Here is a 15305-nt window from a genome sequence, read left to right as displayed (position 1 = left end):
ATAATTGGTATTCGGATAATCGAGGGTCCTCTGTATACAGTTTGGCTTCTTTCCCTGAGGAAGGATATAGTTGCTGAAGAGGGAGCACAACCCCCAAGTTTCACCTGACTGATTTCTGGGTGAGAGGGACTGGCTGAATGAAAGGTTGAATGAAATATTTCCATGTTCTCTGGAGATTAGAAGAATAATAGATACTCTCATTGGAGCTGAAGGTGCAGACGTAGACCATTCAGCCCATTAAGTCTGCTTCACAATTCCATAAGATCATGGCTGAACTGGTCATCTTCAACTCTCCTTTGCCTTTTCCCCACAACCCTTGGTTCCCTTGTGGATTAAAGATAACTCTATCTTGGTTATACTTCATGCCACAACCTCTCCAACTCTCTGGGTTGAGGATTCCACAGATTCACTCCCCTTGTAGAAGAAAATCCTCCTCGTCTTCGTCTTAAATGGCAATCTCTTGGATTTCCATACAATTGGAGATTATGCCACCTGGCCATAGATTGTTCTCCAAGGTAAGATAACTTTTCCAGATTTATCCTATTAAATCCCTTAAGAATCTTGTATGCTTAAGTAAGGTTAGCTCTCATTCTTCCAGATTCCAGCAAATACAGGTTCAACCTATGAAACAACATCTCATATGACAATCCTCCATATCTGGGATTAGCCTCATGAACCTTCTCGGGACTGCCTCCAATACCAGTATCTCCTTCTTAGATAAGGGACACAAAGCTGTTTGTAGTATTCAATCTGTGGTCAGACTGATGCCTTGTATCATTTTAAGAAATCCTCCCTATTTTTGTATTCCATTCCTTTTGAAATAAAGGCCAACATTCCATTTGCTTTCCCTATTACCTGCTCAACTTGCCTGCTAGCCTTTTGGAATTCATGGCTGAGCTCTCCCAAATACCTCTGTGTTGTAGCTCTCTACAATTTTTCTTCATTTAAGTAATGTTCAGGTACACTATACTTCCTGCTAACATGCATAATCTCATATTTTCCCACATTAAGTTCCATCTGTCAAGCTTTTGCCCACTCACTTCACCGGTCTCTATTCCACCATGAACTGTCACCCTAACCACTTATTTTCCCACCTATTCTTGTCATCTGCAAACTTGACTCTAATACACTCACTTTCCTTATCTAAGTCATCAGTGTCTTGGAAACAGTTGCGATCCAAATTTGATGCCTATGGCATGCCACTAGTTACTGGTTGGCATCCTGAAAATGACCCCTTTATCCTAACTCTGTCTTCAATTAGCATGGATAGGGGTTTGGCTAACTAATATCTTTTTTCCAGAACCATGGGTGCTTGTTAGGTAGCCTCAATTACTGTACCTCATTGGCCCAACTTTTGAAAATCCAGATATATGGCATGTAATGCTTTCCCTTTTTTCCCATCCTACCTATTACTGTCTCAAAGAGTTCTCAAACTTTTAAGAGGCATGATTTCCCTTTTGTGAAGCCATTGCTGGCTCATGTTAACTATTCCCAAATCCTCTGTTACTTAGGCCTTTTATTATTTAGTATTGCATTTATTTAATTTTGGAATGCTGTAGTGACTTCAGTTGTATAAACTGATGCAAACATTTATTCAACCCTTCTGCCTTTTTCTTGTTCCCTGTTATTGTTTCTTCAGCCTCATCCGCTTAGGTACCTATGTTAACTTAGGCCCCTATCATCATCTTCATGTATTTTGAAGCATTTACAGTACGTCTGGATATTACTGTCAAATTTACCCTCAAATTTGATCTTTTCACTCTTTTATATTTTTGGCCTTTCCTAATCCCTTTTTCCTCATACTTTCCTAATCTTCTGGCTTACTAGATCTTAACTAACACTATTTGACTATTTTTCTTTGCTATCAATTTGATGCTATCCTTAACTTCCTTGGTTAACCATGATTAGTTTATTCCCTTCCTAGGATCCTCCTTTCACACAGGGATGAATCATTGTTGTGAACCATGAACTATTTTCTTAAATGTCCTTATTCTATGAAACTTCTTTCCCAGTCCACTGTAGCCAGCTCTGTCTCATTCCTTGTTATCATCTTTATTTAAGTTTAGTTCAGTTGTTTCTGACCCACATTACTTTCCCTCGAGCTGAATGCTAAATCCTGAGATGTTATTATCACGGTTTCCTCAGGAATCTTCCCAACTCTGACATCATTTTGTTAAATGTGCCTCATTACGAAATACTAGATCCAAAATGGCTTGATCCCTGGTTGGATCCATAACATATTGCATGAGGAAACTGTCCTGAGTGCATTCTGTGTGGTATATTCTTCTTTGTGGTTACCTCTGCGAAACTTGATTATCCCAGTCTACACTAAGATTGAAGTCAACCACTATTTAGAATACTAGCTCTTTTTTTTTGCATGCTATAATCATCCCCAACTTTATTTTCTGTCCCACTGCATAGCTATTGAGAAGAGACCTGTAGACCACTACTCCTGTCAGTGCTGTCTTTCCTTTTTTTAAATTTCTTACCTACTCCATATGGATTCTGCCTCTTCTGATCCAAGATAAATAACCAGACAATGAAACACTGCTGTGGTTTGCACAAATGTGATGAGAGAATAAATAGGAATTCTAACAATCCTCAATGCTCTGCATGTAACCAATGTATTAGGTGTTGACTGACGTTGATATGCAGTTTCCATGTCGTTTGACCAAAGAATTCAAAGGATTTCAAAAGCAGACCATTGCTTGTTCATAACTGATGGACTGATGCATTGCTTCTAACAGTACCATCAGCCTCTGTATCCCTGACCCAGCAGTACAGCCTGTAACTGCACTTCAGGGTCTGTTTGTTGTAAAATATGATGGCGAAACATGATGCTATGGCATCTAAATTGGATGTCCTTCTGACATTGACAACTTTATTCTTGAAGCATTGTTATTGTAATGTATGAAATTTGGAAGCCAACTTGAGCATACCATTGACGAACAAAATGATGAGCCAATAGACTTGATTTTCCACTGCCCCCGAAGAAAGCTGCACCCAAAAATCTAAATGTTCTCTCCCTCCACAATGATGCATAGTGGCAGCAGTGCTACCATTAACAAAGTGCACAGTAGTAACTTAACAAGACTCCTTCGACAGCACCATCCAAACCAGTGAATAGTATTAATGAAAGAGACCCTGGCAGCAGATGCATGAAAACAGGGCGGCACGGTGGCTCAGTGGTTAGCACTGCTGCCTTACAGCGCCAGGGACCCGGGTTCGATTCCAGCCTCTGGCAACTGTCTGTGTGGTGTTTGCACATTCTCCCCGTGTCTGTGTGGGTTTCCTCTGGGTGCTCTGGTTTCTTCCCACAATCCAAGGATGTGCAGGTTAGGTGAATTGGTCATGCTAAATTGCCTGTCGTGCATTAGTTAGGGGAATGGTCTGGGTGGGTTGCTCTTCAGAGGGTTGGTGTGGACTAGATGGGCTGAAGGGCCTGTTTTCACACTGTAGGTAAACTAATCTGTGCCTGCAATTCCTCTCTAAGCCACACATTATCCTGAATTGGAAAATATTGCCTTTCCTTCACTGGTCATGAGGTGAAATCCTGAAACACGCAACAGCATTGTGGATGTATCTCCACAATGAGGATGTACCTCATTGTGGAGGTACAGTATATGTACCTACAGCTTCAGTTTGAAGGTATTTCACCACTACTTTGAGTGCAGTTAGGAATGCAATAAATACTGGTCTAGCCAGTGATGCCCACATCCTATGAATTAATATATCAAATAAAAATGCTGTGTGGCATGGATGTTTGCCTTCTGAATGTTAAGTTTCATTCTGGCACCAACTGTGAGGCATTTCTTTTGAGCAACAGATATGTCACCAAGCAGGTTAAGCAGCCAGTCACCTTGAAGAGTTCTTGAACAAAGTTTTTGATTTTTTTATTGACTTTTCAGAAATAAAAATGATTTGAGAAATATACTCTGACTAAGGTAACAGCTGAAATATCATAAACTTAAAAATTCCATGTTTTGAAAACTCTTTTAAACATTGCATGGGTAAATTGGACATTGTATAAACATAACTTTTACAGTTACAGAGCCATTTGCAGCACTCCATTTGCACCTTTTTCAACAAGATATACTTTATTGAAATTTTTAATAGCGAACATAATAAACAGTCAAACTTCATACTAGATCAGTGGATTTCCATATGCCAGGACTTCAGGATACCCTGTAGATGAGAAGGGGGTTGATGGCAGTCTGTTTTTGTTAATGGTTAACTACAAACGTGCATAGACAGGAGTAGTTGCCAGTTTCACGGTGCAGTTCTAGGGAACACCAAGAGGTTGATTGACATAAGTCAGAAAGCATCATGGTTGAAGTGTTCTTGGTTAGGATAAATTTGTTCAGGGCACCTGAGAACTAATTCTTTTAAATATTGTCATCAAGATCTTTAGCTTTTGGCTGAAAGAGTAGATGAATCCTCTATATAATATTTTAACCAAAATGGCAGGCCTCTGATATTGCAGCACTGTTTCAGTACTGCACTGAGTGGCATGACCACAGAATTTGTGCTGAAGTTTCAAGTCTCTGGATTTGGACTTGCACCTCTGACTGACAGAGTCTTGGGTTCAACTGTGACTTCTGAATCATAGGTGATATCTAAATGACTTTGTCGCTTATATTTGCATCTCTGATTGTCGTTTAACGGAGGATTAGATGTGGCAGGATGGAACATAAATGTTGGCAAGACCAGTTAGTCCAAACTAGTGAGGACTGCAGATGCTGGAGTACCAGAGTTGAAAAATGTGGTGCTGGAAAAACACAGCACGCCAGGCAGAATCAGAGGAGCAGGAGAATCAACGTTTCGGGCATAAGCCCTTCTTCAGGAATGAGGCTGGTGTGCCAAGCGGGCTGAGGTAAAAGGTAGGGGGAGGGAATTTGGGGGAGGGGCGCTGGGAATAAGATAGGTGGAAGGAGGTGAGGGTGATAGGCCAGAGAGGGGGTGAGGGCGGAGAGGTCGAGAAGAAGAATGCAGGTGAAGAGGGCGATGCTGAATCCGAGGGTTGGGACTCAGATAAGGTAGGGGGACGGGAAATGAGGAAGCTGGAGAAATCTGCAGTCATCCAGTGTGGTTGGAGGGTTCCTAGGCGGAAGATGAGGGGCTCTTCCTCCAGGCATCGTGTGGCCAGGGTCTGGCAATGGAGGAGGCCAAGGACCTGCATGTCATTGGTGGAGTGGGAGGGGGAGCTAAAGTGTTCAGCCACGGGTTGATTGGTGCAGGTGTCGCAGAGGTGTTCCCTGAAACGTGCTGCAAGTAGGCGGCCTGGCTCCCCAATGTACAGGAGACCACATCGGGTGCAGCGGATACAGTAAATGATGTGTGTGGAGGTGCAGGTGAATTTGTGGCTGATATAGAAGGATCCATTGGGGCCTTGGAGGGAGGTGAGGGGGGAGGTGTGGGCGCAAGGTTTGCACTTCATGCGGTTGCGGGGAAGGTGCTAGGAGTGGAGGTTGGGTTGGTGGGGGGTGTGGACCTGACGAGGGAGTCGCGGAGGGAGTCGTCTCTTCTGAATGCTGATAGGGGTGGAGAGGGAAATATATCCCTGGTGGTGGGGTCTGTCTGGAGGTGGTGGAAATGATGGAGGATGATACGATGTATCTGGAGGTTGGTGGGGTGGAAGGTGAGGACCAGTGGCGTTCTGTCCTGGTGGTGACTGGAGGGGCGGGGTTCAAGGGCAGAGGAGCTGGAAGTGGAGAAGATGCGGTGGAGTCCCTCTCCACCTCTATCAGCATTCAGGAGAGACCACTCCCTCCGCGACTCCCTCGTCAGGTCCACACCCCCCAGCAACCCAACCTCTACCTTCTCCTGCAACCGCAAGAAGTGCAAACCTTGCGTCCACACCTCCCCCCCCTCACCTCCCTCCAAGGCCCCAATGGATCCTTCAATATCTGTCGCAAAGTCACCTGCCCTTCCACACACACCATTTACTGTATCCACTGCATCCGATGTGGTCTCCTGTACCTTGGGGAGACAGGCCGCCTACTTGCAGAATGTTCCAGGGAACACCTCTGGGACACCTGCACCAACTAACCCAACAGCTCCGTGGCTGAACACTTTAGCTGCCCCTCCCACTCTGCCAATGACATGCAGGTCCTTGGCCTCCTCCATCGCCAGACCCTGGCCACACGACGCCTGGAGGAAGAGCGCCTCATCTTCCGCCTAGGAACCCTCCAACCACACGGGATGAACGTAGATTTCTCCAACTTCCTCATTTCCCGTCCCCCTACCTTTTATCTGAGTCCCAACCCTTGGATTCAGCACCGCCCTCTTGACCTGCAATCTTCTTCCCGACCTCTCCGCCCCCACCCCCTCTCTGGCCTGTCACCCTCACCCTTCCCTCCTTCCACCTGTAGTATTCTCAGCGCCCCTCCCCCAAATTCCCTCCTCCCTACCTTTGATCTTAGCCTACTTGGCACACCTGCTTCATTCCTGAAGAAGGGCTTATGCCCGAAACGTCGATTCTCCTGCTCGGATGTTGCCTGGCCTGCTGTGTTTTTCCAGCACCACATTTTTCAACTCAGTTAGTCCAAACTGCCTATTGCTTTCCTCTTTTATGCAACTTGATATTTTTGCAAGTTTCTGTTCTTGCATAGTGAAACCTTTTTCTCCCTGCAGGTTAAATGTCAACTTTTTTTAAAACATATTCACTTGTGGAACGTGGGTGTTGCTGGCTGGCCAGCATTTATTGTTTGTCTCTAGTTGTCTTCTTGAACCTACTGCTGTAGGTTTACCCACAATGCTATTAGAGAGGGAATTCCAGGATTTTGACCCAGCAATAGTGAAGGAATGGTGATCTATTTTCACGTCAGAATGGTGAGTGCCTTGGAGGGGAACTTGAAGGTGGTGTTCCCAATGTCTGCTGCCCTTTCCCTTCTAGATGGAAGTGATCATGGGATTGGAAGGTGCTGTCTCAGGATCTTTAGTGACTTTCTGCAATGCATCTTGTAGATAGTACACACTGCTGCTACTGAGTAATGGTGGAGGGAATGGATCACTGTGGATGTATTGCCAATTGGGGGGGTGGATGGTGTCAAACATCTTGTGTTGTTGGGGCTGCTGCATTAATCCAGGCAAGTGGGGATTCCATCACACTCCTGCCTATTAGTTGTTGAGGAGCCAGGAGGCGAGTTACTCGCCACAGTATTCCTAGCTTCTAACCTGCTCTTGTAGCTACTGTTTATGTGGTGAGTCCAGTTGAGTTTTGGTCAATAATAACCATCGGGGTGTTGACCGTGGGGAATTCAGTAATGTTAACACTTCTGAATGCCAAGGGCTGCTGGTTAGATTGTCTCCTTTCATGATAGTCATAGCCTGGCATTTTGTCTTGCGCAAAAGTTACTTGCAACTTGCCAGCCCAAGCCTGCACATTATCCAGATCTTTTTGTATTTGAACATGGACGGCTTTGGTATCTGAGGAGTTGGGTATGGTGTTGAACATTGTGCAATCGTCGGCGAATGTCCCCACTTCTGAGCTTATGATGGAGGGAAGGTCATTGATGAAGCAGCTGAAGATGGTTGGGCCGAGGACACTACCCTGAGGAACTCCTACAAAGATGTCGTGGAGCTGAGATGACTGACCTCCAACAACCATGACCCATAGGGTATAGATCCGACCACCGGAGAGTTTGCCCTTTGCTTCCAGTTTTGCTAGGACTTTGATGCTAAACTCAGTCAAACGCAGCCTTGATATCAAGGGCTGTTGCTCTCTCCTCACCTCTGGAATTCAGCTGTTCTGTCCATTTTTGGACCAAGGCTGTAATGAGGTCTGGAGCTCAGTTGCCCTGGCAGAACCCAAACTAGGCATCACTAAGCAGGTTATTCCTGAGCAGGTGATGCTTGATAGCACCGTTGATGGCATCTTCTATCACTTTACTGATGATTGAGAGTAGACTGATGAACTGATAATTGGCCGGGTTGTTCTTGTCCTGATTTTTATGAACAGGACATACTTGTGTTGCATCTGTATTGGAACAACTTGGCTAGGGAAGCGGCACGTTCTGGAGCACAAGTCTTCGGTACTATTGCTGGAATGTTGTCAGGGTCCATACCCTTTGCAATATCCAGTGTCAATTGAATTCAAGCTCCACCATCTGATGTAGTGGGATTTGAGCCCAGCTCCCCAGAACATTAGCTGAGTTTCTGGATTAATAATCTTGCAATAATACCATTCGTTCATCATCTACAAATTCCTTTTTTCTCCTGTTGACTTAGTTTGAGCATACAATGTGTATTAATCCTGTATATGCATAGCAATATTATGCCATTATTGATACTCTACTTGCCTTTTTCTTGAAGTTATTGAATTTGCCCCTCAAGTGCAAAACATAAATACAAAACTGATCTGGTGTCCCCAAGCCGTTTTAAGCCATTTACTTGCCTGGTTTGTTTCTTTAAAATGTCATAAGAAGACTTTACTTTTATTTTGTCTCCTTTTGTTTCATAGATTATGGACTCTCCTGCTGAAGTAGCTGAGCGGGCTGATAGGGTCATAACTATGTTGCCATCAAGTCCTAATGTGATTGAGGTTTACACAGGCCCAAATGGCATTTTAAAGTAAGTAATTTTGTATACTGCTTAACATTTATTTTAAGCAGTTGAAGTTGCTGTCAATGTGCTGTACTATATGTTATGGGAGGTGATGGCCTAATATTATCATCACTAAAGTATTAATCCAGAGCCCCAGGAAGTAGTTTGGAGACCAGGTTCAAATTTAATTTAATAAAAAGCTGGAATTGAAGTTCTAATGACAGCATTCTGTCTTGTTGGAAAAACCCATCTGGTTCACTAATGTCCTTTAGGAAAGAAGACTGCCATCCTTACCCAGTGTGGTCTACATGTGACTCCGGCCAGCAGAAATGTTGAGGACTCTTAACTGGCCTCTTGGCAGTTATGAATAGGCAATAAATAGTGGCATGACCGGTGATATCCACATCCTGTGAATGAATTTAAAACAAAAGATGTATCTTGACCTGTCCTCATTTTCTCTTGACATATTACATCTGAGCATAGGAATTTATCTGTAGGTTTTATCTATAAAAGAAATTGCCATGTTTAATAAACTGATGTTTCTGGTTGTAAGATTTATTTTGACCATTACATTATTTTTCTATATAAATATCATCCAACTCCTATCTATTGGTATATTCGTCAGAGTAGTTAATAAAGAAGAATTTCCCAATATGAAGTTTGGATTAATCTTGCCAAGTTTTAATTTTTTTTATTGAATTTAAGGAAAAAGCACATTTTTTTACAGTCACTGGTGAACTCTAGTTCCTTGATTTTTATCTTCAGCATGTAATTTGCCAGTCTTCTGTTCTAGGACTGGAACAAGCAGTATATCAATCAGTAATGTGACAAGATGGCATTGCAAGAAGGCTTTGACAAAGGCCTGTGTAGGTTATTTTATTGGAAAGTGTGGGAATAAGATCAGGCTCAGCCCAGGGGTGATATCTTCCTTTTCCTGACACACCACAGGATTTTTTTTAGGTATACACAAAATCCAAGTAATGCCACTAAAATTCCATCTGAGTTGCTGTCTTCTGGAATTTTGGGGGAAGTTTTTTTTTGGGGAACAAGTTCTAACCTGTTTACAGATTTAATTGTTTTGTTGATTTTCTTTGTAACTCTGTTTTTTTGTGTTGCTCTGAGGGTAACATTTTTGTTCCTGATGAATCACTTGTTAATAGTTTTGTAATCTGGTGATTTTAAGCTCTCTTTCCAAATTTGCTTTGCAGAAAAGTTAAGAAAGGCTCCTTGCTAATTGACTCGAGCACAATCGATCCAGCTATTTCTAAAGAAATGGCCAAAGCTGCAGAAAAGATTGGAGCAATGTTTATGGATGCACCTGTATCTGGAGGTATGGACTGTTCAGAATGAACGGAGACCTGTAACAAGCAGTGTTCCACAGGGTTCAGGACTGGATCCATTTCTGTTTGTCATTTTATACAAATCATTTGGATGAGAATATAGAAGGCATGATTAGAAAGTTGGTGGATGACCCCAAAATTAGTGGTATGGTTGACGGTGAGGAAGGTTATCTAAGATTACAAAGATATCTTGATCAGTTGGTCCAATGGGCTGAAGAGTGGCAGATGGAGTTTAGTTTGGATAAATGCAAGATATTGCATTTTGCTACTACAAACAAGGACATGACTTGTACACTTAATTGGAGGGCTCCGGGGAGTGTTGTACTACAGAGGAATGATGGTTCAAGTGCACACTTCTTTGAAATTGGCGTCACACAGAGGCAGGATGGTTAAGAAGGCATTCAGCACGCTTGCCTTTATTGCTCAGACCTTTCAATGCAGGTAGTTCTGGTATAATGCACATTTCAGCAGTACGATTTAGCTATAACATCGCTGAAGAATTAGAGAATGGTATTTTAGAGACCGCTTTCCTGTGGCAATAGCATGATTTCTACTGGGATTGGTTTGCACACTTTGTTCTGCCCATGCGCCGATGTGCATGCTGAAATCTCCACACCGTTCTGCACATGCACCAATGTTCTTGCCATTCTGCGCATACTCCGGTGTCTGCACATGCGTCATGTTGATGCTGGTCTTTGTGTCATTCTGCTCATGTGCTGAAATACCCAAGCCTTTCTGTGCAGGCGCAATGTGAGCTCCAGTCTTTGGGCTGTTCTGCATATGGGCTAATGTCAACTGCTGACAAAGCAGCTTTTTGAGAGAGGTACTGTACAGAGAGCAATCTTCTTACATTTTTTAAAATGTATTGTGTTAAATTTACTTTGTCAATAAATGTGATTTCAACCTTCATTCAGGTTGTGCTGTACTTTTGCGTGACACTTTTAGGTGATTTTTGAGCGATCGTGAGTAATATCTTTTGCTGGTCTGCTCCTAACCCCCGAGGCTCCGTTATTACTATTAAGCAAGGTTTCACTGGATCGCAACTGCAGCATTATAGGAGAACTACATGTAAGGTACAAAAAAAAAAAAACAATTTATCATGACCCAATTGATAAAGGTGACACTTCCGGATACCAGGCGCATAAGCAGTGTTATTTTTCATTCGTAGATTTCTAAACAGATAACAAACCATTTTCTTTTAAAATTGAGAATATATTGGGTAAGAAATTGTCTAATTGAATTTTTATTTTTAAAAAGTAGTTTTAATACTGGCTTTAGTGTCGGAGGCTAAGGGATGACCTTATAGAGGTTTACAAAATTATGAGGGGCATGAATAAGGTAAATAGGCAAAGTCTTTTCCCTGGGATCGGGAGTCCAGAGCTAGAAGGCACAGATTTAAGGTGAAATGGGAAAGACATAAAAGTGACCTAAGGGGCAACATTTTCAAGCAGAGGGTGGTACAGGTATGGAATGAGCTGCCAGAGGAAGTGGTAGAGGCTGGTACAATTGAAACATTTAAGAGGCATTTGGATGGGTATATGAATAGGAAGCGTTTGAAGGGATATGGGCCGGGTGCTGGCAGGTGGGACTAGATTGGGTTGGGATATCTAGTCGGCATGGGCAGGTTGACTGAGGGGTCGGTTTCCATGCTGTACATATCTGACTCTATGTCCAGTCTGCAATCACCCAAATGTTTGTTAGACTATAGTTGAAGTATTAAACAAAAAACTGAAAGAACGATGGATGCTGGAAATCAGAAACAAACAGAAGTTACTGGAGAAAAACAGAGTTAAGCAGAACTGAAGAAGGGCCACTGGACCCGAAACATCGAGTCTGCTTTCCCTCCACAAATGCTGCCAGACCTGAGTTTTTCCAGCAGCCCCTCTTTTTGTAAAGTTGAAGTATGGCCTGCAATTTGGGTAATCTATAAAAATATATGAATTCTATAATGATCATATGTTGGATTGATATGAAGAACGAGACGTTACGCTTATGAAATTTGCCCATAACAGAAATGAATGATTTGTTAACAGTATGGTCAAGTTTTCTTTATAAAAAGGTAGTGGATCATTTCTGTTGATTTCCATATCCATGTTAATAAAGGATGGACTGGTATCATCCATTCACAAATGAAGAGGGGAGAGTTACACAGGCAATTAAAATATGAATGTTTTACCAGACATAATTATTGACATTTGAAAAGTGTTTGAGTATTGCATCCAGAATGGTGGGTGATTGGTGTGTGGTGCTCTAGATTTTGCAACAGATGTGTTTGACTTCATTGCAACTGTTAAGCAGCTTCTTTAATATCTCAATGAAAATAGTTACTTGACTATAAATGGAAACAAATTCCTTGCTAGATGGGATAGATCTCATCTGAAGATTTGAATCCAATGTACAGCATGAAGAAACATTTTAAGCAAATTGTAATGCTATGTTTCGCTTTTAAGGAATACTGTACTGACTACAAATCAACTGTACATTTGGCATTTAATTTTGGGCAGCAAAAAGATTTCTAAATTAAAATGTGTCCACTGTTTAAAATGGCCTGTCATGTGAATAAATTAATTATTGATCAGTGAAAGGGTACTTGGTTTGGTTGCCATGTATCTTGCTAGGCAGGTATATTGTTCATATTTGAGGACAATGCTTAGTCAGTACAGATGCTCTTGTCATGGACCTACATGAGTCTGTATGAATCTGAAGGGGAGAGAACAGGGAAATAAAAGTAACCCGATCTACCCTTTAAGCAAACAAAGTGCTGAACCTGTTGTTTACCACACATTACATGGGTGGAAGCTTGTGTTACTGATGTGACCATGTGCATAAACAGTTAAAGGCGGCTGGAAGATTTGCCATCCCTGGGCTACAGGGAAAGAAGTGTGAACTTCACAGTGCAAGTTCGTTCTGAGATGCGAAGCTGTCTGGCTGAGTGAGGGAAAACGAAGGTGGTATTGGGAGTGAAGGATAGCTTTAGTCTGGCTCTGGGAGAATAATGTGTCTACTTAAGGGCCTTTTCTAAAGCTAACTTACAAAAATGTTTTGCTGTTTTATTGTATAAATTGCTTACTAAATTGTGTGTGTCAGACAGTGTATACTTGTAATTATTACAGTGCAAGTCTTAAAATGTAAAATCTTATGGTTCTTTTTGTTTAATCACTGTGTAAATTGACTTTTTTAAAGTTATCTGTCTCAATGAGGATTGTTATAGAAAAATTATTTATTGTTAGCTGTTGCACTATGGAAAAAAAACTTTGGCATAATCAATGGGAATGTTTTTTTTCCTTCCACTTTTTTTTTGTTCTGCAAGTTCCCAGGTTTGCACGCTTGGCCACCCCAGTACCTCGAATAGTCCAATGTAGATGATGAATGTTTGTAGACTTTGACTGTGGGGCCCTCCATGACCTGAATCTCTGTACTGATGCCGACATAGACAAACTTCCAGCAGGGGTCATCAGTTGATGATCAAAGATCTGGCATTTCTTTCTTCCTTCCCTCACTTGAGGCTGCATGCATCACGACCACTGCCCTAGCTGAGATTCGCTAATTTGCTACAGGTGAAAAACTTGAGTTGGTTACTGTGCTGTTGTGACTCTTCACAAAGATTGTACTTGTTGCTGATTGTAATTAAGATGCTTAGGTTCATTTTATTTTTGAACATTTAATAATTTTAGAATTCAAACCTATGTCGCTGAGTATGTTGTGAAGAAATTCTGTACTGAAAACAGCGGTAGCTTTACTTGTGTTCAGCAATACTTGCTGCTGACTTAATTGTGTCCAGGCTCTCCCTTTTAAAAATAGTTCCAGATGGAGCACGTTATTTAGGACATTGGACTGTAAAATACTACCTTGCAGTCTATTAACATGAAAAATATTTTTCCAAGTGATTGGAATGCTCAATTCCAGAAGGGTTCTTGCTCTTTTTCTTAATAATATTGTTTTTAGTCTCATTGCATTTTGTTTTTAGTCTCATTGTGACTATATTAATAATAGGACTTGGATGTGTTTTGGAATATTTTGAGTTAACATTGATCCACATTTTCTGTCTGCAGATTATGAGAGATGGAATAAATGTTGGGAAGTTGGGAAGTATCAGGAGCCTGTGGATGTCATGACTCAAATGCAGAAATTACCTGAGAAATTTAAACTTTGGATTGATTTTTTCCACTACCTGGGACTTGCCATAAATGTCTCCAACTATGAACTCTCACTGTGGTAACATGGTGTACCACTGATTTAGCCAGTGTAGCACAACTTGGGAATACAACTGACCACCCCTGCCACGTCAATCACTCACCACAAACACCCAACACCACTTCCTATTATTTAGCGGACATGACCAGTGTCGTCAGTCTGACTACACCTAATCCCCCCTCACACTAGACCTAACTTGACTGCCTTCCCTTGCCTCTGTCTTGATCAGCCCCAACTGCCATGCGCCCACACTCATTAATTTCAAAGGTTTGAGATCTTTTTTTAAAAAATTCCCTGAATATGGCAGCTGTTGTAAAAAGTGCGCATATGCTTTCCTTCACTTGATTCTGCCATGCCCACTGCACCCGACAGTGGTGGTGCTCTGCATTTCTGCTTTTTGTCTTGGACCTTGCACATGCGAGACAGTAATGGACAGCACCAATATTCCATTGCCAAGGCCATTTGATTCAGCTATACAATTTTTCTGCAAGTGAAAACAAGGGAGTTTTAAAATACTGAGCGTTTTGTTATTATTATTTGGTCTACAGACTCAGTGCCCAATTGTAGCACTTGAATACAGTCCTGACTATATGATCAGCTAATTAAGTACAGATCAACAATTGTACTTTGTGGGTTTTATGATTCAGTGTCTCATCATATGCACATTTTTGCTGTGTCACCTTGGACCTAAGAGAGATTTTAGGCGATGAACTTGAATCCTACTGAGCTTTACGGTTGAGGGTGCAGTACAGGTATTTGCATCTCTCTGAATTATTGATTTCCCAGATACTGTGACTTTAAGTGAAAAATTGTTTTTGAAAAGAAAATTTCCAAGTGTCTCTTTTAAACCAAAAAGGCATAATATGGCAAGTGTTTCTTAGTCCTGGAACATAATTTTATAAGCACAACTGGAATTAGTTACTCCTTGCTATCGAGAAGTAACTTTTGATGTAATTCTTTACAGGTTTTTATGCAGTTAACATTTTTCTTGCATGTGATTTTATAGATTTGCTTTGTACATTGAATTCTTCTGATCTTCAAATCCCACTGTGGATAAGAATCTAAATATATCTTCACTCATGCGAACTAATTAATTTATTACATATTCACACCTTTGTTTTGAATTCTTGTTAAGGATATTGTATCCAGGGTATTAAATAATATAAATGAGGAAAAAAAAAGCAAATTAGTTGAAACATTACTCACTGGACCTTTTTTAGTATGTGT

The 15305-nt window shown here is 41.6% G+C and overlaps 1 protein-coding gene across 1 annotated transcript in view; it reads left to right on the top strand.

Annotated features, from left to right (window-relative positions):
- The window catches only part of hibadhb (3-hydroxyisobutyrate dehydrogenase b), a 143880-nt gene that overhangs the window by 41022 nt on the left and 87553 nt on the right, over nucleotides 1-15305 (top strand). Inside the window, exons 3-4 of the mRNA XM_060825360.1 lie at nucleotides 8462-8571; nucleotides 9753-9874. Coding sequence (XP_060681343.1) covers nucleotides 8462-8571; nucleotides 9753-9874 — 232 coding nt within the window. The remainder of the gene's footprint in view (nucleotides 1-8461; nucleotides 8572-9752; nucleotides 9875-15305) is intronic.

Source organism: Hemiscyllium ocellatum, chromosome 5 (assembly GCF_020745735.1).
Source record: "Hemiscyllium ocellatum isolate sHemOce1 chromosome 5, sHemOce1.pat.X.cur, whole genome shotgun sequence".
Lineage (NCBI taxonomy): Eukaryota > Metazoa > Chordata > Chondrichthyes > Orectolobiformes > Hemiscylliidae > Hemiscyllium > Hemiscyllium ocellatum.
Note: the sequence above shows the minus strand (reverse complement) of the source record. Positions and strands in the feature narration are given on the sequence as shown.